The sequence below is a fragment of the Hippopotamus amphibius genome, chromosome 1, assembly GCF_030028045.1.
Source record: "Hippopotamus amphibius kiboko isolate mHipAmp2 chromosome 1, mHipAmp2.hap2, whole genome shotgun sequence".
Classification (NCBI taxonomy): domain Eukaryota; kingdom Metazoa; phylum Chordata; class Mammalia; order Artiodactyla; family Hippopotamidae; genus Hippopotamus; species Hippopotamus amphibius.
In genome coordinates, this window is record NC_080186.1 from 158,847,693 (window position 1) to 158,873,084 (window position 25,392).

General features: G+C 40.2%; 1 protein-coding gene across 4 annotated transcripts in view; it reads right to left on the minus strand.

Moving 5' to 3' along the window:
• The window catches only part of ARHGAP26 (Rho GTPase activating protein 26), a 448,717-nt gene that overhangs the window by 159,500 nt on the left and 263,825 nt on the right, over positions 1 to 25,392 (minus strand). For all 4 annotated transcript variants that reach the window (XM_057732267.1, XM_057732256.1, XM_057732285.1 and 1 more), the window contains exons 13-17: positions 23,320 to 23,385; positions 19,249 to 19,323; positions 5,508 to 5,595; positions 3,752 to 3,810; positions 1,900 to 2,005 (exon numbers count right to left, since the gene is read on the minus strand). In XM_057732267.1, coding sequence (XP_057588250.1) covers positions 1,900 to 2,005; positions 3,752 to 3,810; positions 5,508 to 5,595; positions 19,249 to 19,323; positions 23,320 to 23,385 — 394 coding nt within the window. The remainder of the gene's footprint in view (positions 1 to 1,899; positions 2,006 to 3,751; positions 3,811 to 5,507; positions 5,596 to 19,248; positions 19,324 to 23,319; positions 23,386 to 25,392) is intronic.

A 25,392-nucleotide genomic window follows, 5' to 3' on the forward strand; every position in this document is an offset into this window, starting at 1 on the left:
GGATTCCTAACAATCCTTAGGGCATTTTAAAAATGGGAAGATTCAGTTCTAGCTTTACCGCATCACCATTGACTCTTGGTCTCTCTCATTCCAATTAAGCTCTCAACACACTGCACAGCTTGAACAGCCCGACTGCCTTCAGCTGCTTCCTATCCCTTCTCTAAGCTGCTCCCAGCAGGCATGGAGGCCTCCCTAAGACCCAGTGGCCATAAATCGGTCAGGAGCATCGCCACGAATGCTTGGCTGCATGATGTACCTGGAACTTCCTCTGCTTTGGTGCAGGCCTTTTAAGTGTGCAACTTAGATGTAAGCCAACTTTCCCGTTTCAAAATGCCTGACTGGGTTGCATGGAACAGGCACCACACAGTCATGTCAGAGCATCTGAGTTACTTTTTAAAGCCCCAGTTCCCATTATTTTAAACACACTCATCAGGATTCTTTGACATTTGGGGGCGAGGGGTGGGATTCTCCTTGAAAGTTTGCATGTTCTCAGCCATACTTAATTGTTTCTAAACATGCAGTTCGGAGATGGCACGGCAAGAAGAAATATGTGACCCGGAATGGAGCAACACTTGACTCTGCCTAACTGCTTCTTACCAGCATGCAAAACACTCTTGTTTCTTCCGTCATTAAGACCTATGGGGACTTCCCTGGTGGTCCAGTGGTTAAGACTTCACCTTCCAATGCAGGGGGTGTGGGTTCGATCCCTGGTCGGGGGAACTAAGATCCCACATGCCTCTGGGCCAAAAATCCAAAAAACAAACCAGAAGCAATATTGTAACAAATTCATAAAAACTTTAAAAATGGTCCACACCAAAAAAAAAAAAAAAAAAAAAAAAAAACTGACCTGTGGAAATCTTTATGGTAACATCTATACTCCCTCTCCAAAATATCAAGTGCTTGGTAGAAACATGAAAACAAATCGTCACAATCTCCCTCTGCAGAATATCAATTTATCCCAAAGACATGACTTAACTCCAGAACAAAGTAAGGGTGAGAGCTGAATCTGTAACACATCAGTTCCACAGCATGTGGAGTTTTAACAATTTAGGTAAACTGTATAGTCTGTCTTTTCTTATACTCTAGTCTCCAATCAAGAACATCCATCAAAATTAAGAGGAGGTTAGAACATACACACAAGTAGTGCCTCATACAGCAACGGGTATCAGCAAGGCCAGTTCAAAACAGCTCAGGCAACAGTAAAGACACAAAAATTCCAAACCATTCCAAGAGCATAAATATTTTTAGAAGGAAAATCAGGCCCCCACTGATTTTCTTTTATCCTCCCAGAGGGCAAATGGGCATTTGCCAATTCCTCTATTCTTTATACACCTTCAAAGGCTTTAATATATGTAACCTTTAAAGTCAATGATGTTGGAAGGGGGAGTCTGCTACCCAGATTTGACAGATGAAGAAACTAAGGAATCGAAGGGTCAGTGGCTTGTCCAGGGCTACTTAAGTGGCCTGTTAAGAACAGAATCAGCTCTAGAATCCAGGCCTCTTTATTCCAGATCCAAGGTCTGTAAACTTGTAACATATTCCTATTTGCCCTTAATCATCACAAGAACATGTAACTCCTGAAAAATCTGCTTGGTGATTTGGTGTCATGGAGGACACACTCCTATTGGCCTTGATCATCACAAGAGCACAATGCCCCCCACCCCCCACCACAAACTCTGCCTGGCAGCCGGGTTGCATGGGCACCTCCCCAGCAAAGTCCACCTGGCACGTGCTGCTGTTACCCATTGCAGTTAACATTTCACACATTTCTTTCCTAAGCCTCCAGCATACCTGATGCAACAGTGGGAGAGGGAAACCTAAGCAGAACTAAGACCAGCTTTAGTGGTAAGATAACTTTCCAGGGCTGAGAGAAAGGCCAGCAATCAGTCTTAAACCTACTTTGCCAAATGGTTCATGAGCAGCTGTAACATCTGCCTATTTTTCTCTGGAAGCCGATGAACAAGGCTGTGGATTTCAGACACCCGAGACTCCTGGTTCTCCAGCTCTGCAAAGTAAGGAGGGAGGCAATATTGGATCACTGTCACAGCTAAATCAGTTTACAAGCCAAAAATCACAGGAAACCAAAGGTTGGGCATAAGAGACTGAGGATTTCTCAAAGGTATAAGATCCTGTTCTGTGTACTTGTGACTAGAACAACCAGATCTAGAAGTGCTTTTAATAGTGCTTTCCATAAGAGAGTTCATTAAAAAAAAATGTCCGTCAACATGACTGATTTCACTTAAAAATTCAGAAATTACATTCTGAGACCAACAGGCATCAAAAAGTTGAGGTTCTCAGCAAGGGACCTCCAGCAAGTCAATTAACACTTCTGGGCCTCCATTTTTCCTTCTATTCAGTGCCTAATATGGTGATAGGTATGTGGCCAGTGCCCAATAAATGTTTGTTAAATAAATATGTGAATGAGCAAACATGAAAAAAAAAAGACCATCAAAAAGTTCAAGCCAAAATGATGACGTGATGAAACACAGCCAGTCAACTGCACACACAGAGCAGGAAAAAACTTGGGAGCAGCTGGCTCCCCAGAATGGCAGCTTCATTTCAAGGAAGGAAGGAACTTTATGCACTCGTCAAGTGATAAACAAATTGCACATGAACAACACTGCAAGGGTCTCAAATATCAAAATAACACCTCGAGACAGCATCAAAGACATCAAAGGAAAAGTCCACTTATTCTCAAGTCACATGTGATAACCAACCCGGGAGAAGAAAGGAATGGCAGATGAAATAAGGAAATGTTTCTGCCAATCTGTAATCTAAACCACGGACTGTCACTTTCTCTTGGTTGGACTTGGGTACGTGGCTTCGTTTCTCTGGGAAACAGATTGACGGTACTCATCACACTATTTATAGGGTTGAGGTGAGGTTTAATTAGAGAATGGTTGCTATGGGTTTGGAATTTCTCTGAGAAAGAAATCACATAAACAGCATCTTCATTTCCAGCTTTCTCCCAGGTCTTTTTCTTGTTTTATGGGGACTACCATGCATGGATGAGGCCACCTAAACATGAGGTACTCCTAAATTAGGCCAGTAGTAGCTACCAGGGTAAACAAACTCTGACGGCTTAAAGGAGGCAGGGCGAGGCACAGGCTATGGACATAAAAGCACGATGGGGACTCATGCCAGACTTAAATCTGATAGAGAATCTTACTGCCCCATACAGGAGGCCTGCCCCACGTAGACAGATTCCAGGATACTTAGGGCAGCTTGCACCTAATCTCTATGTATTTTAATCAGTAACATGATGCTTGGGGCTTGGATGATAAAGCTGAAGAATTATCAGAAGCTGTAAATGCAAGCCCTGATGGAAAGAGGACTGGGAAGTTATATAAACGGTGTCAGATTCAGAGAAACATGTCCAATACTCAATTCAGGTAATGGGCAAAGTCTGATTCATTCCGAAAAATGCTACTCCGGGGCTGGAAAAAACCCAAGGAGTCAGAAGTCCAATAATCAAAATTAGAAAGGCAAACTTGCTTTTCTCACCTCTCTTCCACCCCCAAACTCACTTCTGAAGTTTCTCCCCTCGACTGTAAATTCAGTGTGCTAACAAGGCCCAGCAATCTGACTTGGTTTCGATTTTATTCTGTGACAGTCTCATGAGTGTGTATGTGGGTAGTTTACACACAGAATACAAGGGCTTAGGTAATACTTATTTTGGTATACTGACTGTTCTTTGAAATAGAAAAATCTATTCCCTTCCCCTTAAAACTGTGGCGAAAAGAAAACTCACTTGCTGCTTTGATGAAACTTCTTTGAAACTGATACATCATAAGTGGTCCTGGAAGCATTCTGGAATAAAAGGATACACACTAGTCAGCTTAATGCAAACAATCCTATACTCGCTACCTAGTAGCCTAGAGATGGCCCGACTATATCACATTTCTCAAAGACAAAGATCATGGGCAAACAACAGCAACTCAGTTTAGTCCAACACACTTTCTCTCTTGAAAGAGTCCTGAGATTGCACCTGAAACGTTCGGTTCGTACTTTCTCCTTTTTAAGGGAATGGATACAATTTATGTCTCACAGTTACAACCAGAAAAGTGTTAATGCAAAAGTCTAGCACAAACTGAGAGATTTCCTTTTCGGTTAGTGACTCACCCGCAACAAGAGCATTTTAAGATGTGCCCAAGAAGCAGGCAACTAACTCAACATTTGCAATTACCTGCCCTTAAATGCTTGTCTTACCAGCAGCTCGTTATTAGTCATTTCATCTGGGAACACTAGGAAAGACTTTTGTACGGGTTTTTTTTTTGTTTATTGTTTTTTTTTTGGCAAATTCACTAAAGAGTGTTGCTCCAGAATGCCAAAGGGCTAGAACCCTTAACATGAGGCATGATGTGATCAAATTTCACCTGCTATTTAAAAAATATATATATATTTTATACTTACTGTCCATTAGCTAATCAATATCAATGTGCACAAATAAGTACCAAATGCAAACCTCTACCATCTGGTTTTGTATAAGCTACAATGGTAGTATTTGGGATATGACTATGTTTAACTGTAAACTTGAGTTTTTTTAACTGACAGTCCAAATAATAAGCTTCTCAACAGATGATCCATGATTCTTGGTTCAGATTTCATTTTACTCTCATTGGATCCCCTGATTCAACTCTTATTAGTCATCGCTGACATGACATCTTTACTCTTAGTTCCAAGAGCCTTCCAGCACTTCCCCAACAGCCAATAAAACCTGCACCACCAATTCCTTTTCTGTGGCTTTTGAGCCAACTAAATCTTCACAAACCTGTACAAATGCTTATGCAATTCATGATTATAGTTCTCCTCTTTGTTGAAGACTAGACCCCCACTTTCCTGTGTGAGAACTACAGTGGAGATCTATAATATTCCTACACTCCACATCCAGCATGCCTTTCAGTCTACTCAGGAAACTGAGATGGGAGCAGCGAGTCAATCAGCCACTCCCTTAATAACCAAGGGAGGGGTGGGAGGTAGCAGGAATATCACACGCATTATTACAAGGAAAACAGTCTCATCTCCAATGAAGTCATATTTTCAATCTAAGCAGAAGGAGTCAGAACGGAATGCCATTAAGTTCTCATTTTTAAGGAGCAATGTCAGCAGCATATCTGTGCAAGGCGCAGAACTCTCCAAATACACAGGACATGTAATCATGCATTATCAACAGAAGGGGATACGTGACTCCTCGTCTTCTTGGCAGATTATTCAGGGATTGTAGGGAATACCATATTTGAGGTTCTGTTAAAGGCTAATCGTCACAGTAGCTTCTCAGAAAGAGCAAAGCCTCCTAAATCACTCACGGCACCGTTGCACAATGGCAACCCATCAACTATGGAGGATTTGTAATCGGTTTGGCCATCTGAGCTAACTGCACCCACAAAGAAGTTGTTTCCACATCTCAAACACCCGCCCAACAGCTCTCTGGAGGTTGGAAATAAAACTTTCTTCCTGACTGTATGACAACAAGCTGGCACCATGCCCTGCAAACGGAAAGTCCCTACCTTAGGTAGGTCTTCAAAGCGCTGGTGATGGTCTTTATCTCCCACTCGGCACAGATATCTGTTTCTGTTTCAGAAGCTGTTTTGGGGTCTAAAAGGAAGAAAAGACAATGGGTAAAAAAAAAGCAGAAAATACAGTTCAAAACAAGCATACATAAAAGCATTCAACCTCCCTACCAAACAAAGTCCCAATTAAAACAAAAAATGACACCTTTTTTTGCTCATTAAATTAGAAAAATGTTTAAAAATTCAAATATCTACTGCTGGCAAAATTGCAGTGCAACTGATCCTCTCAGAAATTGCTGGAGGCAGATGAGATAAATGTAACAGATTTGAAACACAATTTGGCATATGTATCAAGTCCTAAAAATGTTTATACACTTTGAAACAGTAATCCCACTTCTCACAACCCATCCTCAGGAAATAAGGCATGAGAAAATTACATACACCCCAAATGTTCAACATACACTACTCTTGATAAACATACACTACTCTTGATAACGGCAGAACAAATTTTAAAAGAACAACCTAAGTGGCCAATGGCAGAATGATTAAGTAAATCACAGTATATTCCTGATGGAATATCATGTTGCATTTACATGAAATAATTATATAGCAAAATGGAAAATTCCTGAATTATCATGTGATGTCAGCCAAAAACAAACAAAAAACCAAAAAAAGATTTAAACGTTTGTGAAAAACTCAAATGAACAAAGGCTGAAAGGAAATACTCTAAAATGAAAAGAGTTGTTGGGTTAGAGTGATAGAACTGTGGTTTTTATATTTTCTAAACTATGACTTGATTCCATTACTTATCTATTTTAAGTTGCCCTAAACCAAGACATACAACAAAACCACCATAATTATATTGACTCCTGATCATTTCTTCCTTAGTTTCCTCTTGTGTGAACTTCCAAACAAATGTGTGTATTTCAGATAAATGAGTACTGTAAAAGAAGAGATAATTCTTGTAGTCTTTCTGAGCAGCACACAGGCAGATGAGAGTAAGAGGCAGAGGTTGAACTGTTTTACAAACCAGCAGACCCCCGTCTTCTGGCTGGCGAGGTGGTTGAAAGTAGAGTCTCTCAGTGCATTGAAGGGAAAATCCAGCTTCTGGCAATTTGCCTCCCAGCTCCCATTCCTGTTTCTTTCTTCACAGAGCCTCACTTTCAGCTGCGCTGCTATCCTTTTCTCACACCTACTTCCCATGCTCAGGTGAGGCCCCACTCTTCCAGGGGTGCGGAATGAGATGTCTCTGGACCCTGGGACTGGTTCAGGAATGGTCCAAGACCTAAGCCAGCTGGTCAGCATGAAGCCCAGGACTTTTCCAGAAGAAGGGGAAAGACACCTGCTGTTTTCTGCTGTGGTTACACTGCTCCTCTAGGGGCCGCTACGTGAAGCTTGAGAATAGAGCCTGATAGACAAAGCCAAGGGGAGAGAGGCAGAGAGAGCAGGTCTGGGTGGCATGGTTTGAACCCCTGTATCTCGCCATGCTTTTTTAATCATGTGAGCCAATAAATTCCCTTTTTCCTTAAGCCATTTGAGGTCAGGTTTTCTGGGGCTTGGTTGGTTGGTTTGTATTTTACAATTCAAAGAGGTCTAAATGATACATCAGCTAAACAGAGACAGTCACTGAACTATCTCTTTCTAGACAGTCTCTGAGAAGGAGGAGGTTCCTCATGCAGGGCCCACAGCCTTTTGGCTGGAAAGTGGAATGAGTCACAGGTGGGCACAATACATTTTCTATTTACTGGGAAGGAATTCACTTTCATCCTAGTAGGAAGAGGCCAAATAATCATGAGTGGCTTAAGGATTTAAGCCCTAATCCCCAAGTAAGGGCACAAATCCAGCTGGTACCTACTGCTCTCAGTGTGTTCTCCTGACACACAGTGCAAGACGAAAGCACAGGGCCCTGGTCCAATAAGTGTCTGGCTCCTAATTGCAGCATGTCTGTGCATTTCCAGGTGATCCTGGGCAATAATGAAGTCTGTCTTGTCATATGAAACAAACAAGGAAGAACTGAAAGAGCAGATTTTATTTCTAGGGCCATAGAACAGTAAACTCCACAGAGTTCTATCACAGCAAATTTCTGAAAAGGAACACAGTATGGTTTTCCAAATATCCAAAACCTCTCCAGCTTTAATTCTTTTCTTGCTTTGCCATCTCCCACTCACTTAAGGGTTTCTTCCTGTGGAAGTGTATGTACTAAAAGTCTTGGCTTAGCATGACCTTTTTCCCTGCCCATCCCCACGATGCATGGAGAGCTGCCATGGTGCGTGGTTCCTGGACACGAGACAAATGTTACTGTACATTTTTCTGAGGAACAAACCAACTTCTACCCAAGAAGAGTGAACATGACACTAAACAAGCAGCAGTTGGCAGGTCTGGGAGCTGTGAACCTTTCCATGAACCACATTTAGCAAACTAATGATTAGCTTCCACTTATTCTGGCTCTGTAACCATAGGAATATTGTGTAACATTACAGAGAGGAGGGTCAAATTACAGTCCCGCTAAAGGGCTTTTTATAGCACTGATGAGGCAAGGTTCCTAATTTGTGCACGACCATTTTAATTCATTTAATGTTCAAACTAAATTGAACACAGCCTCCCAAGCCACCCCGTTTTCAGAAAGCGCTGCCAACTGCCATATTTCCCTACCAATGCTCCCGTCACTTACAGAAGCTTCCTAGCATATGATGCAGAGACATAATTGACAATTTTCTTCAGTACTCAGTATGTCTCCTCACCAGGTCACTTGACCATTGTGCATTTAGTAACACTGATCTAAGCTAGAGGAGCAGTCCAATGGACAAAAAGGCACCATGTGGGTACAGCAAAATGAGTGCATTTCCTCATCGAGCTACTCCTGCGTGAATTCAGAAAAACAGGAGATGTGGACTGGAAGTGGCGGTTACAAGGGGAAATGTCACACTGGATCAGACAAGACCTGATGCCACTGTTGTGCTCTTGATGAAGACACTAAGCACCTTCTGGAGGAAGGGATTAGGAAAGTCACCTATGTACTCCTAATCTCCTAATGACACATTACAATGTATGCAAATTAAATTTTTTTTCTCTTTAACTGAGAAGGTAATATATGCACGTGGCAAAAAAAAAAAATTCATGCAAAACAAATAGATATACATCAAAAGGTAAAGCTTTCCTATGCAAGAGGTGACTTAGTACCAGTTTTGTGCACGTATGTGATCTCATACAGGATGTACAAACAAGCAGTTATATGAATACATATGCTTTCTAAAAACACAAATGGAAGCACATCATGTCCCATATCAGTACACTACCTTACAGTACTTCACTGTACCACAGTTAATGCCCTCATTCATGGAGATGAATGTTGCTCCCTGATTTTTGCTATGGTAAACAATGATATAAACCACTGTTCCCTTTTATATGTCTTACCTAGAGAAAAAATTCCTATAAGTGGAATTTTTGTAGTCAAAAACTATGTGCATTTTTAATTTTGAATGATATTGCTTAAATACCTCTCATAGGTTTTACCATTACATTTAAGCATGAGTGTGACTCCTCAAATTCTTGACAACGTGTAATCAAACAATTTGATCTTAGTCAATCTGATAGGTTTTTAAAAAAAAAGTCATCTGCTTTAATTTGCATTTTTTACTGAGGATGAAAATTGAGAATCCTCTCCTGAGTGTGTGTGTTAAAGTCAAGTTTTTGAGATATACTCAACCTTTTAAAGTATACAATTCTATGATTTTTGACAAATACATACAGAGTCAGGTAACCACCACCACAATCAAGATATAAGTCATTTTCATCACACACCCCCCCCCAAATTCTCCTGTGCCTCTTTCTCCATAGTCAATCCCTTCCCTCCATCTCTAGGCCCTGGCAACCACTTTCCATAGCATAACACTTGTGAAATCTATCCATGTTGTTGCATATGCCACTAGTTTAATCCTTTTATTACTGAGTAGTATTCAATTTTATGCACATATCCATTGACTAGTTGATAGACTTTGGGTTGTTTCCAATTTTGGGCTGTTATGAATAAAGCACTGTAAATATTTGCACACAGGTCTTACGGATTACATTTTCATCTCTCGGGTAAATACCTAGGAGTGGAACTGGGTAAAAATACGTAGGAGTGGGTCATATGGTAAATCTGTTTAACTGGGTCAAAACTACCAAATGGTTTTTCAATACATTTGGGCCATTTTCATTCCTGTCAGCCAATAGGAGAATTCTAGTTGCTTCACATCTTCATCAACACGATATGGTCATGTGTTTAATTTTGAAATTTTAGCTATTCTAGTACATGTATAGAAATAACTCATTGCTAAAATTTTGCTATTCCTTAATGACTAATGATGTTGGTCATCTTTTCATGTGCTTTTTGGCCATTTGTGTATTTTCTCTGGTGAACTGTTTGTTCAAATCTTGTGTCCATTTTAAAAACTGGGCTGGTTATGTTCTTGTTACTGAATTGCAAGAGTTATTTTTAATACATTCTGGATACAAATTATTTATCAGATATATATTTTGCAAATATTTTCTCTTGTAGCTTCTTTTTTCTTAACATATTTTAAAGAGCAGAAGCTTTTTTTATTTATATAAAGTTCACTTTATCAGATTTTTCTTTTATGGGTCCTGCTTTTTGTGTTTTCTTCTTGAAGTTTGCCAGCTTTATCTCTTAGGTTTAGGACAATAATCTATTTTGTATATAGTTTAAGATAAGAGTTGAATTTATTTTTTTCTCATATGGATGTCCAATTGTACTAACACCATTTGTTGAAACAAATGTCCTTTCCCCATTGAATTACTCTGACACCTTTATTACAGATCAATTGACCATATATGTGTGGGTGTCCTATTTCTAGATTCTTTTGTCTATTCCGCTGATTTATACGTCATTCTAGAGAAGACATAGTCTTGCTTTCCTGCATTTAAACATTAGTTGTATTTTGTCTTTTGTCTTTTTCTAAAGTCCTCTTGAGCCTTTCACATCCTCCATCTCCATAACATCTTTGAGAAAGTTGTTTATGTAAGTATACTATGAGGGTGTGTCAAAAATTATCCACACTGGCTGTAGAATTTATTTTAATTAACTTTTAGAAAAGACAAATACATTATTTTTCGACATAATCTCCTTGCTTTTCAACACACTTTGTCCATCTGTCAACAAGTTTTCATATGCCCTCTTTAAAAAATATTTTATATTTTAGGCTGAGCTGCAAGCCACAAATGCACCACTGTCTTCACTTCTTCATCAGAAGTGAATCTTCATCCCTGTAGGGCTGCTTTCAGGGGACCAAACAGGTGAAAGTCCGATGGGGCAAGATCAGGACTATAGGGAGATGTTTTAACACCTCAGAATGAAGTTTCTGCAGTGTTGACAGTGTGGGCAGAAGTGTGCGGACGTGCGTTGTCATGCAAGATCACAATGTCCTTGGAGAGCAGTCCTCTGTGTTTAATCGGAAGTTTAGGCTTCAGTCCTTCAATAAGCATCTCACTGTAACAAGCACTGTTGATTATTGAACATTTTTCCTGATAATGTTCCACTACTGGCCCTTGAGGATCCCAGAAAACTGCAAGCATCAATTTTCCAGCTGATGGTTGACTTTTGAACTTTTCCTTGGTTGGCGATTGAGGATGTTTCCATTCCATATTCTGTGGTTCACTCTCAGGCTCGTAGTGATGAATCCATGCCTTGTCACCAGTAATGATTCTCTTTAAGAAACTTTCACCTTCCTTAGAGTATCGGTCCAAATTTTGTTTGCAGATATCCAAACGCTTCTGTTTATGCTCTTCCATGAGTTGTTTTGGTACCCACCTCGCACAAACTTTTTGAAACCTAAGTCTGTCATGGATTACTTCATTTTGAGGTGTTAAATCATCCTCCCTATAGTCCTGATCTTGCTCCACTGGACTTTCACCTGTTCGGTCCCCTGAAAGCAGCCCTACGAGGACGAAGATTCACTTCTGATGAAGAAGTGAAGACAGTGGTGCATTCGTGGCTCACAGCTCAGCCTAAAACACTTTTTAATGAGGGAATATGAAAGCTTGTTGACAGATGGACAAGCATACTGAAAAGCAAGGAGATTATGTTGAAAAATAATGTAACTGTCTTTTCTAAAAGTTAATTAAAATAAATTCTACAGCCAGAGTGAGGATACTTTTTGACTCACCCTTGTATCTTTTGTGTAAGTGAAGACTTCTTTTTCTTTACCCTACAGGCAATTCTTTCAAGACTAGATTTACTACTTAGCAATTTGATAAGCAAATCTGTTTATCAATTTTTTTCTGATTATAAAAGGTGTACCTCTTAAAAGCTTTAATCACTTTCCATATCTAGTGCCTAAAAATCCAGAGTACCTACAGCCACTTCTGTTCTGAGATCCAAAAGCTATTGTTGTCTCAAGTCCCTGTCTTAGCAGAACCTGCCTGAAGCACCCCATATGCAAAGATGACAGTGGAAGGAGCAGAGAGGAAGGTTCGCATCCATCTGTGGCCTCCACTCTCTGGGAACTCGAGATTGTGGTTAATAGTGACCTTACTAGTTCCCAGAAGGATCAATCCTTCATCAAAGCAGTCTACTCTCTCCCAGTCCCAGTCATCACTTGTCTGTTCCCTTTACTGGCAGCTAAAATTGGAAGTGTACAATGTGTATGACTCTGTTGCTTCCATGAGGCTAGTCTTCAAAACTTGGGGCTGTTTCTGCAAGCCTTTAGGTCTTATAAGTTGTCATGAAGGATATCTATTACTTTAGGGTTTCTTCGGAAAGAAGCTCTTGCTTGCTTTTATTTATGCTATGCTGCAAAAGGGTGTGAGAGATGAAGGTCCCAGAGGTGTCAGAAGAATGGTTCATGGCTGGATCAGAGATCAGTGGGTGAGGCATGCTACTGTAACTTGGTGCTTTAAAGTATCACAATTTAATACCTTCCATGTGTTCTCTATAGCACTAACCTTAAACATTAGTAAAACAAACAAACAAAAAACAAAATCAAAACAAAACAGGAAAAAGTTACAGGATAAGGAGAGAAAAAATAGCAACATTAAACTTGCATTCCTTCACCACCACTGTGAGAAACTAATAAAGACAGACAGACAGACAGACACACACACACACACACACACACACACACACACACAAGGGACAGGAAGTTTCAACAGCACAGAAAATGAGGCTCACAGCCAACATCCCTAGAGGAATATCCACCAGGGAAAGCTCAGGTGAAGCCCAGAGGAAGAGCCACCTGGGGGAATAATGTGATAGGCCTTCTGCCCACCCTAAAGTACAGCCCAAGACACCCCAGGGAGGGGTGCCATGCGGTACTGCTCCCACCGCACCAGAGCGCAGCTCAGTGTCCTGAGATTACAACCCAGGCAGTGAAATGAGACTGGGACAGAAGTGGAGGGGTGTCTGTTTACATACAGGGAAGTGAATTCAGAAGGGGAAAGTCTTAGAAGAAACATGAGAGTGACAAGCAAAGAACCACAGCACACTTCAGATTAACCAGGAAGTAACTCCACTTCTCCCAGAACCATGACCAAACAGCAGAACCAAGAGAAATCTTTTCACGAGTAGAGGTAGTTCCACACTAAATGAAAGATTTAAGAGTGGCAGAAAGTTGGATGGAATCATGTACAACAGCGCTCTACTTTCATGTGAGAGGATGATTCTAATAGGACTCAGGAAAACAGCAGCAGAACAAGGAGAATTTACCCACAGTGAATTTAAATGCAAAAATTTATAAACATCTCTGAGTTCAACTTTAATTAAAAAGAAGATAAAAAAGCTGATAAAATACTTTGCGTGAAACACGGGAATCAAAGCACTCTAAAAACATTTCAAAAAGCACCTGTTTGGTATTATAAATAAAATTCAGAAAAATATGGATGTTGTAAAATGAAATCAAAGCAAAAATAGAAACAGACTGAAATAATAAAGGTGATAGCTGAAAGGTAGAAATGAAAAGAGCTAAAGAAGTTAGTAAAAACATTGAAAATTCAATTATGAAATTAAAATTTGCATTATAAGCAGAAAAAAAAATCATCCCCCAAAGAAATGTCAACAAATGGCATGGATATGGGGTGCAAGTTTTTAGAATTTTGCTATAATGTAAAGAATCAGGAGAAAAACAAACATTAAAAACATGAAAAATGAAGACAATTTTTTTCAGAGATTGAGAATCGCAGAATAACAAACAGAATTTGTTTTCCTTTAGGAAAATATGTGTGAAAACTCCTTCACTGGATCCCAACATGTATAAGAGAATGACTATATGGTGATATTTAAAGTAGTGGAAAGGGAGAAACTTTCTCCTTACATGGTTATTTATCAATCAGATAAGTATTTGAGGAAAAGGAGAGTTGGTTTCCATTTTGCATGAATATATTCCAGATGGACTTTAAGGAAAACAAAGCATTTTTGTAGTCCTGAAATGGGGAAGGTCTTTTAGGGCATAATCCACCTAGGAAAGACTGACTTCATAAAAGATTCGACTTCATAAAAATTTTAAATATTCATAAGACAAAATGAAAACAAAAGTACCATAAAGTTCAAGATAAATGATAATCTGAAAAAAATTGGTAACATAGCCTCCATATCTAAAAAGGTCTTAAAACCAAAAGATGAATACATCAATAGAAAAACAGGTTAAGAACACAAATGGGCAATTTAAGAAAGAATAATAATCAGCAAGAAACATAGGAAAAATGGCCAAACTCCACCAGAATTATTTTTTAAAAAATACTTATAATTGATATGCAAAAAAGTAATAGAATATGGCAAGGATGTGTGTGGTAAAGGACACTCGCCTCAGACTTTGTTGACAGCAGATTTGGGAATATCAAAGGCTTGGAAAACATGTACATACCCTGACCCAGCAATTCAACATCTTAAACCCGAAGGAAATAATTAAATATGCATATAAAAATTAAAAATAACAACAGCTAACATTTATTGACTAACATGTGGAGGCTCCGGACTCAGGAACCCACATGCATCTTTTCACTTAATCCTCCCATTATTATAGAGGCACAAGCTATTATTACAGATAATGAGAGAGAAGACTAGGTGGGCTTAAATAATTTGTATAAAGTCAAATGGACAAGCAGTTTAATTATGACTTGCTTAACTCCAAAATGTACACTCTAAACCTCTGCTATCCTGCCCCTAGGGAATGTTCACCTGAGTGTTTTCTAGAATGAAGAACTGAAATCAGTCTATGGATCTGAGAACTGGGGGCTGATCTACACAATACATCCCCCCCCCCATCACACTTTAGAAGAACCTGAGTAACTTGAAATAGACACTGTATTGTTATGTGAAGGAAGACTGCTGAAAAGCAGTATATATGCACAGTGTGATTCCACTATATAAGCATTTTTTATGTTATATGATAGAACATTATATTCAAAAGGTGACAGTGGTATGACAAAATGGTCAGTAAAGATTGTCTCTGGTCTGCATGACTTATTTTTCTTCTTTCTACTTTTTCTATTTTTCCAAATTTGTTGCTATGACCACTCATAACTTTAATCAGAAAAAGCTATTTAAAACCTATACAGGAAGAGACAGACATGTACTAAACATGCATAGACAGAGCTATCTATATTTTTTAAATGTTAAGCTAAACATTAGAAAGATTTATCTTCACTTAATATACAGGGGGAGAAAAAACAAAGAAACAGTACACACATGGAAGCCACTCTATTTCAGGAATCTACAAGTTTTCCTCCTCTTCACTCTTCAAAGACTAACGACCTCTGTTGCCAGAAGGATGGGATCAATGGCAGCAATGGTATGACACTAGCAGGAGGCCACATTGCATATGCTATGAGAAATGCTGGCAAGCTCTTTTAATGAATCCTCATCAGCAAAATATGATGTTCTTATAGTCCGGCTCTTCTATTCCTCCTCCCACCTATGTCCCCCAATGTATCAAGAGTACACAAAGCCAACTCCAAGTGATCAAAGGAAGCCTCTGGTTTTACTTAATTCTAACTCACACCTTGAATAATAAAAATGCACTATTTCATTTTTGAGAGACTGACCAATAATCCAAATCTTAGTGCCTGCTAGATAATAGGGCATCCAGTGAATACAGAACCTGGAATAGTGAACGAATGGTTCACACTCAGCCTAGCCATGTCAGGGAGAGGTTGTGGAGTATAGGAGCCACATTTTTTTACACTCTTGGCAACCCAGTCTAGTACAAGAACCAAGAATTGATGAAGATGAGAGCATGTTCACAAAGGGGAAGGGAGACAGGGCTCTGCCTTCAGGTCTGGAGTTTCTCTGGCCTAATGCGTGATCCCTCAATTCCAAGATCCAAACTGTTTAACTTAATTGATAGTGAGAATCCCGGATACCACTCTCAATAGTTTGGTTAGATCTTGCACTGTGGCCATCTCTAAGCTCTGGTTGAACCTCAGTCTGGAATCCAGTCTATCTGTAATGTCCTCTTGGCAGAGACAGCTGGCCTTGTGACTTTCAGCTGCTGGTTATTAGTTTCTCATGACATTTCTCAGATGTTCATGATTATTTTTTCTGTCCCTAGGAAAACTGAGGAAGAGAACAGGACAAATATCTTGTTCAAAGGTCACTAAGGGAAATAATAAAAACAAGATCTTTTCATACCACTCCTTGCTTAGCATAAATGAGCTAAGATGGTTCTTTTTTAAATTAGCAAACCCGTCTAAAATGTATTTCTTTTCATTCATGTCACCTTACATAATCATCTGCTGCCTTTGACATCTCTCTGCCCCTTCAACTCCCCTGTATCTAGTTGGTTACAAAGTCCCGTTGGTTCTCTTTCTCCAGTCATTTTAAGCCTGTCCTTTCTTTCTGACCTCAGAGCAGCTATCTGGTTCAGCCGTTGATCAGGTATGCTCTGCCTAATCTAACCCAACTGTCTCCTTCCTCCATGTGATTCCATGATCAGATGCGTGCTCCACATTGCCGCCAGCATTATCCTCCTAAAACTAGCATCTGATCAAGTTACACCTTTGTTGGACATACTTTTTTTAAAAAGTCACCCAGCAGCATTATTTCACAAAAGCACACCTCCATCATTCTATTAATAATCCTGCTCAGTCCCCAGGGTTTTAGGGACTAACCCCTTCCACACCCTACACACCCCCACCCACCCCCCGCCCCCAATGCCAACCTCCTAGAGGTGGCATGGGATCACCAGAGACAGACACAGGATCCAGGCCATCGGGATCAGTCTGCTGTAGATCACGTGACTGGCCCGAGATTGTGAAATGAATCGTGTGAATGGCCCCATATGGACCAATCAAAGTCCACCCTGGGACCTTCTGTCAAAACCATCAAGAAAGACACTCTCCTCTCAGTGATAGATACTAGCTCCAAGGACCACTGAGGCTGGGTTATCTGGGACCTTCCCGCAGAGAATACAGTCAATATGAAGACAAGCAGCGCTCACGGATAATGAGAAGCCAAAAGAAGGGAGTGGGAAAGGCTCCAACAAATGTGGAGTCACCAGACCCTGTCATGCTTCTGCCATCTTGGACTCACCAGCAATGTGAGCAAATAAATGACTATTCTGAATTGTCTTCTTGACACTTTTGTGTAAAAAGAGTACTAACACATACAACTCCACTACTCTGAAATTTTAATAGCATCTTATTTCCTATAGAGAAAAAAATCCCCAAACTCCTTAGCACAATATTCAAGTTCCTTAACCAAAGGCGCCATCTCAGCTTTTCAGCTTTCACTTTCCTGTTTCAGCCTCAAGTACCTTCAAATATTAAAAATAATAATAATGATGATGAAATCAGTACTCTTGGTTCATAACATTTCCTGAATTTGAATTATTCTTCTGTTCTCTCCTTCACTACTCGATCTTCTAGATCCAGCTCCCATGGGACACCAGCATCACATTTTACATTATAGCTTTCATACACATGCGTAATTCCCCCCACCTGGATACTCTGCATACAAGGAATGACTCTTTCTAAACTTCCATCTCTAGCACCTGACAATGTTTCAGAGAGGAGACACTCCACAAATGTTTGCAGTTCTGATTGGAAATGAAAAACTGAGGACTGATACCTGTTAGACTCTTCATTCTTTCTTACATTAGAACTTTTCAAAAATTAACCATATCACTGCACAATGCAGCAACTGCACTCTAGGGTATTTATCCCCCAGAAACAAATTACTCTTCATACAAAAACCTGTACAAGGTGTTTACAGCAGCTTTATTCGCCCCCAGACTAGGAACAACCCAGTTGTCCTCCACGGGGTGAATGGCTAAATAAATAAACTGAAGTACATGTATACCACGGAATACTACTCAGCAATAAAAAAAAGAACTATTGGTACACATGACAACTTGAACAAATCTCATGGGAATTATGCTGACCGCAAAAAAAAAACCAATCCCAAAGGTCACACAGTGCATGATCCCATTTATATAATAACCCTAAAATGACAAAAATCACAGAAATGGAGAAGAGATTAGTGGTTACCGGGGTTAAGGAGGAGATGAGGCAGGAGGTGAGGCAGATGGAGGCAGCCATAAAAGGGATCCTTTTGGTGATGGACCTTTTCTGAATCTTGATCATATCAATATCCTGGCTGTGATACTGTACTATAATCTAGCAAGACGTTACCACTGGATCAAAGTGGGTAAAGACACTCAGGACTGCTCTATATTATGTCAGATAACTGCATGTGAATCTACAATTATCTCAAAATTAAAAATACAGTTCTTAAAAAACAAAAACACTAACTATATCCCAAATCCGAACCAAAAAGCAGATTCTCAGTACAAGAGTACCTCACAAATAATCAGTTTCAAACAAAAGAGCTCACTGAGACTACCATACATTATAGTTTTGCTTACAAGAGGCGAGATTTCTGTACATATAAAAATTATTTTCAGAAACTGGGATGGCAAAAAAAAAAAAAAAAAAAAAAAGACAAATACTAACAAAGACAAGTGTCCCTGCCCAAAACACTGAGTGGGGCCCCTGAGCAACAGTCTATCTCTAACAGTGCATGGGCTTCCATGGGGATGAGTAACAGCCACGGATCAGTGAAATCTGATCTGTTTGCCATTTAGATCCATGTGACTCACCGAGGCTGCCTGCATTCATATCTAAAAATACAGGAAATCTGCAACCTAGGCAAATTTGGCTCATTGGCTCATGGGTTTTTGATTCAAATACTGCACATTTAGAGATAGTGGTTTTATATTTATACCAGCCAGCTGCAAGGGAGGTTCTGCCTGCTCAAATGACAGAGACTAGGTAGAAATCTAGAAGCAAAGAGGATCAGAAGACTTATCTGCTTCTATACATTTTATCTGGGAGTCACAGGATGACACCTTCTCAGTCACTGGGAACATGAGATCTGAGGTCCTCTGCAGGCTAGAAGGATGAGCTTCCTTGGGCAATGGGTGTGCCCCATGAAATACCATTTCCCAAGAGGACAGAAGGAGTCATGGGCTACTAAAGACAGGGTAGGGTGTGGTGGTCACATGAGCAGTGGAGTGCCACTTGGACTGGTGGCAACCAAGTCTACAGACAGAGGGTGTGACACCTTGCACCTGCCATTTTTTTGTTTTGTCCAGTTCCATTCAATATCTCTTCCAGTAATGCCTGTGGCCATGACCTCTGGTAAGTGGGGCAGCTGACTTCTGGGAATGACCTCTTGGATACCCAGATTCCTTCTCAAGAGGCTCCCCCTTCAGCCCTTGGGAACCATCTGGCAGAGCCACGCACTCACCCATCAGGATACTCAGCAGCTTCTGCACTCTGGAATTGACCCCCACGATTCGGTAGAGCCCTTGCTCATTGATCCCTGAGAAGAGAAACAGTGATGATTTAATTAGAGGCACGTCAGAACACAAGTCAGGCCAACCCAGCCCAATGCACTTTTTTCATTTTCTCGGGCCTTCTAAAAGCTGCTCTAATTAAAGTCCCCTGTCACTTAGCTCTGCTCTTAGCGACAGAGTGGGATTTGGTACAGCTGTCTAAGATTTCATGGATGTACTGCACACTTCAGCCCTCATGTTAGTTCAGTCATCAGAGAGGCAAGAAACCTCCCTCTTCTCTTGCCAAGGCAGCATCTAAAGAGTTTTGAAAGATGCGAAATATATACTTTTAAACATGTCCTATTTAACCAGTTTTTTAATTTAAAAAGCCAAAAATGAAATGATAAAAAAATTTCATACTACAGAAAAGGATGAACACTTCACAATCTATTTTCACATACCGAATGCAAATACTGAGGTGTCAGGGCACTTTTATTTTTGGACAATTAGCCAAGACTGAGAAATTAGAAAACCCACCCATTAGTGCTGCAAATGTTCTTCATAAAGAAAAAAGAGGATCACCCTTCTTGAACCCAAGGAAACACGCAAATAGACTAGAAGGGGTTCACCTTCAAACACACAAACAAAGAACAAAAACTAACCTGCCTCAGTACTTTGTTCATTTAACTGTAAGGATTAGATCAGCACTGTATCATTTACATTCAGACCAAGTGATATGAAATGACTTTCCTCCTGCTGGTCCTAGGCCCTTCATATCTGACACCTCACAACTAAACAGTCTCCTGCTGCCTCTTATTCCCCTGATGTCCATTCTTTGCCCAGCACCCAAAATGAGCTTCTCAAAGTGTCAATCAGTTCAAACCACCTCTTTTCTTAAAAACCTTCCAATGGCTTCCCATTGCATTTGGATCACAATCAAAACTTACCATGGCCTGTAAGGCCCTACATGTGGTTGAGTACAGCCCACCTCTGACTGCTTTATCAGCCACCTCATGCTGCTCCAGCCACGATGGCCTTCCTGTTACTCCAACATACGAAGCTCATGCCCCCAAACCACAGCCTCTGCACAGGATTCCCTCTATGTGTAACACTCTTCTCCCAGATCTTTTCATCATTCAGGTCTCAGCTTACATGCAACCTCTTCAAAAGAAAGCATCCCAATGACCAACGCTATTGGCCACTGCCTTACCTGGTTTTCTTTTCTTTATAGCAGTTAACAGTATCTAAGATCATCTTTCTTATTTGGTTTCTTGTTTGCTTCCCCCCTCACAACTGCCATGTAAACTTTAAATACAGTGATTCTGTCTTCTGCACCATTATATCCCCAGCACCTAGATCAGTCTACAATACAGAATGAATAAAACATTCATCGGGGCCACTACTTTGGGGCCAAAACAAAATTTCCTGGAAGAAATTTGGGAAAAGGCTAATTCTGCAGTGTCTTCCACAAGACCTCTATAGGAGTGGAATTAATAAACACAAGGAAGTGGTCTGGAATGACAGGATTTTACAGCTCAAATGGATTGTAAAAGCATGTACATCACCCTGCCTGGTTCACGGGCTAGGAGACCCCAGGTCTCCTAAGGGATGGAACCCAAGTTACTGAGTAGCAGAACCATTATTCAGTCATGTGGTGGCTTGAAGGGCTTATCCTTTCTGAAACATCTCTACTTCTTTTGTCCTTGTGCTTTCCTGGAGCTTAACACACTCCCAGCTCCTGTTAGATGATTAACGAACCTCAGAGAGTACCGGAAGTCTGTTCACCTCTGGTCACCTCCAATACATGTGTACATACATGTACTGCAGTAGGGAGATAACCCACTTCCTTTCAAGTATTTATGTGAAAATGCCATGACCTCACACCATCCTTGATTCCTCTTTGTGCTAAATGAAAACTTCTCTAGATGTTAAAGGGCACCATGTTCATCCGCGTTTTAGAGAGTGAGGGGATGAGGAGGCAGAGGCTAAGAGACCAAACCAACGGGTGACCCTCTTCTTCCTCTACTACTTATTGCGCATATTTTCTGATTTTACATCAGAAAAAGTCATCCTCCTGAGCCACGGGTTTGTATTTATCACAGACTCTATGAAGGGTTTTAAATGATTAGGTGGCCCTCTTGATTTTGGTGGCTGAAAGGGCTCTGGCAGCTGAAAACTGAGAGACAAAGTGGTTGGCCCACCCCGAGCACATACATGAACTTCATCATGGGAGGGAGGGGACTTCTGTTTTGAAGTCACTTTTGGTTCCATTTTTATGCCTTTACCTTTGTTAACCCTGTACCTCTTATTTCTCATTCTTTCCTTTTAAAATGAGCAAGTCAAATGCCTGTTGAAAAATTACCTGAGTAATACGCACTTTAAAAAACGTAGAAACTGCAATTATGGAAAACAGACAAATCCAAGGAAGACAGTGAAAAAAACGCAGCAGAGACAACCACTGACAACCTGCGCAGGTATGATCTCTCCCCTCCCCACCATCCCCAGAAACAGTTCGGAGTGCGCAGGCTGGCTCATAACTCGCATTTTTCACTTAATATATAATAATGAAAATCTTGGGTTTCAATAAATGTATTTCCATTGCATTTTTAGTGATTTGGAGTGTTTTAATGCATGGAGGGAGCACACTGTTGATTTAACCAATTTTTGAGACATGTGGCCAGTTTCTGATTTTTTTTTTTACCTTAACACCATTGTATAAACATCTTAATAGCTCAAGTTGGCCCATGACCTTATTTCCTCAGGATCAATTCCCAGAAATCTCACCTACTATTTTATATTCTCTGCCGATATTTTACATATCTTTGCAAGCTGCCTTAACTCTTTACTGAAGGAAGGTATAGCAGAAATAAGGAAACATTTAAAAGAATGTCAGCATACATTAAAATAATTACCTTGGAAAGAATGCTTTTTGAGTAGATACATAGGAATACAAGCTTATAAGGTTATTTTTATTCTTCCCCTCTACTCAATGCTTCATAGCCTTTGTAAAAATGCTTATATTTCTAAAGTGGCAAGATTTATGGATCCTGTTTTAAAAGACAGCAATTCTTCAAACAAATAAAAAGGGCTGGAGGGTTGAGAGACTACAGAATAAATAAGATTTCCATCTTTGACAATGGTTCAAATCAAATCCAGTGGGAAGACAGTGATCAGCTTTTCTCTGGCGTACAATAGACAGCGCATTCAAAGCTAGAAACTGCCGGAACTGAGGCATCTCCTTTGTGGCGATCTTTGTAGAGGGGAAGGAGACTATGGGGATGAACCAGCTTCCCTGACCTCAAAGCGCTTCTCCTGTGGACCCAGGAAAGGTCAATGCGTGACAGGCAGGGCCTGACCGCAGCACCACTGCAGGAAACCAGGGGCCTGACCCCTTCTGCCTACCCGGATAGTGCCCAGGGCAGGGCTCCTAACCTGGGATCCACAGACCTCAGGAGGCCCACTAGAGAATTCAGGGTGTCTATCAACTTCAAAAGGAAAACAATCACACCTTTATTTCCATGAACCTATAACTGAAATTAGACATTTCCTTCCATCACAATATAAGCAACAAATCACAGCATTAGTGGTACCTGCAACTTGGTCAGAAACCAGGTATTTTCCTAACACATTACAATTGTTACAGACACCCTGAACTATCACTATTTTTGAATTATGCTAGTTATCAGACCCAGCGCTGTAACTTAAAGTGTTAACAAACACACACATATATTCTTATATCACAACCATGGTTTTAGTATTCTAACTGAATTTCAGTAACTGGATTCCTTATAATTCTATGTATTTGATATACATGCATTTAAAACACTCTTCTGATCAGCGGAAGAGGCTGATGACACCAAATCAACCAAATCAGTTGAGAGCCCCTAAGCTTCAGAGCATCAGGACTTGTGGAAACACGCCGCCAATGGCACTTGGGGAGTTAATGAGTCACTTGAAATTGGGAAACAGCAGGTAGCAGGTCTGCTGCCTCACCAGATGCATGACCTTCACTGAGAACAATGCCATCTGTTGAACTACTTTACCTCTGGTTTCCACAGCGTGGATGCATTTCCTGATGATGCTGAAACCAATGCTGTCCAACTGTGCAGCTGAAAGAGGAAGAAAAGAGCAGTCAAGTTGCTGGCCCGTGCACACCAACCCCGGAACCAACCCAGAATGACTCATCCCATGGTGTGGCCATGTATCCTTTTCATTTTTTCCACTGAAAGCACAGGAATGATTCAAAGTTTAAAATTGCTGGCATTCATGGAGAGCTTACCATATGCCAGGTACAGTTCTAAGTATTTTTCACCTATTATCTCATTTAATTCTCATAGTAACTCTCTGCAAGGTTATCCTCTGTTTACAGCAGACAAAAATGCAGCACAGAGTGATGAGCATTTTACTGAAAGACTAGCTGAGCAAGCTTTAACTTGTTTTGTTATTTTCAGGAGCTGCAGCACTAACTGCTTGCTGGTCTCCTTCAAAAAGCTCAATAGATGTTGGGTAAGTGCTTCACAGAGCTCATCCTGTTTAATCCTAGCAAGTCCTCTAGGCTGGTACTATCATGAGCCCCAAATTACATATGAAGAAACTGAGCTTTGGCAAAGCTAAATATCTTGACCAAAGTTGCAGAGTGAACACGTGGGAGACTCACTCCAGAGCCTGTACAACCTTAACTGCCTTAAAAGTGACTCTGAAAAAAAATTTTTAATTAAAATTTTTTTTAAAAGTGATTCTGAGTTAAAGAGAGGAATAAAATTCTGTTCAGATGATTTGAAAAGAAGGAAAAAAGGACAGGTGACCAGGAGAAAAATTAAAACAGCCAAGGACAAAGACGCTATCTAAGGAAAAAGCACTAAGGCGGAAAAGACATCCTCTGTGTGGTAAATCAGCAGGTGGTGACAAGGTTCTCCATCTGCTCCAAAACCCCCAATGCCACATAGAAAATAAATGACAAATAGCAGCAACATTTTCCACAGTACAGAACAAACTGCCAACCTGGCAACAGGGCTGGAAACCCACCAAAATTCATCCCTACGCTTTGGTTACCCAATGATTACATGTGTGTGGTAATCTTTAAGAATGGATTCATCTTTAACCTCCTTAGGACATCAGGACAAGACATTCTACAAACCAGTGTTCCAAGTGGAAAAGGGAATGAAAGAAAGGAGGAAGTTGAGTATTTATAAATGATTTGTCGTCATCCCAGGGCAAGAAATAAACTTGTAAAATATGAGAACTGCAGAACTTGAACTCATCTTGGCTCTAACCCAAATGGAATCTCTCCAATTCTTAATATATATGGGTGAACATCGGTCTAATGAAGAAAAAAAATCCTTTAAAAAAATCACTGCAAATTCCCCAAATCAAACTGAAAAGGAATGCTAATTTCCCCAAACTTCTCTTCCCAAAGAGAATCAGCTCTTGCTCTTACATGTGTATTTATTATGTGCTGGTACTTATTAATAAACACACTTGGCCTCTAGGATAATAAGTACCAGAAAAGGAGGAAAACAATGTTTTTCTTCCTGGAGACCACCTGCCGTACAAACCATTGTTCTTATTCCCTTAAAGCTATAAGGAGCCTACTAACTCAATCCCTTGCTTCTTCTAGTATGAACCAACTGTTTACTCTGCAAACTGTGCTGTATCAAGCTTTCTGACTCAGATCAAGATCATTCTTCCAAATGAAACTCAACTCACACCACAGACTTTTCCAAATTTTACAACAAACTATAACACAGTCTAAATATCTGTTGGAATGTAGGCAAATATTTTTTAATGACCTTATTGAGATTTAATTCACATACTGTAAGGTTCACCTATTTAAAGTTTGCAATTTATTAATTTCTAGTATACTTACAAAGTCATGAATCAATCACCACTCTCTACATAACATTTTCAATATCCCCTGTGAAAAACCTCATACATGTCAGCAGTCACTCCCGATTTCCCCTCCTCCCTCAGCTCCTGGAAACCATGAATCTACCTTCTGTCTCTATAGACTTGCCTATTCTGGACATTTCATATAAATGCAGCCATATGATATGTGGTATTTTGTATCTAGTTTCTTTCACTTGATACGTTTTCCAGATTCCTCTAAATTGTAGCAT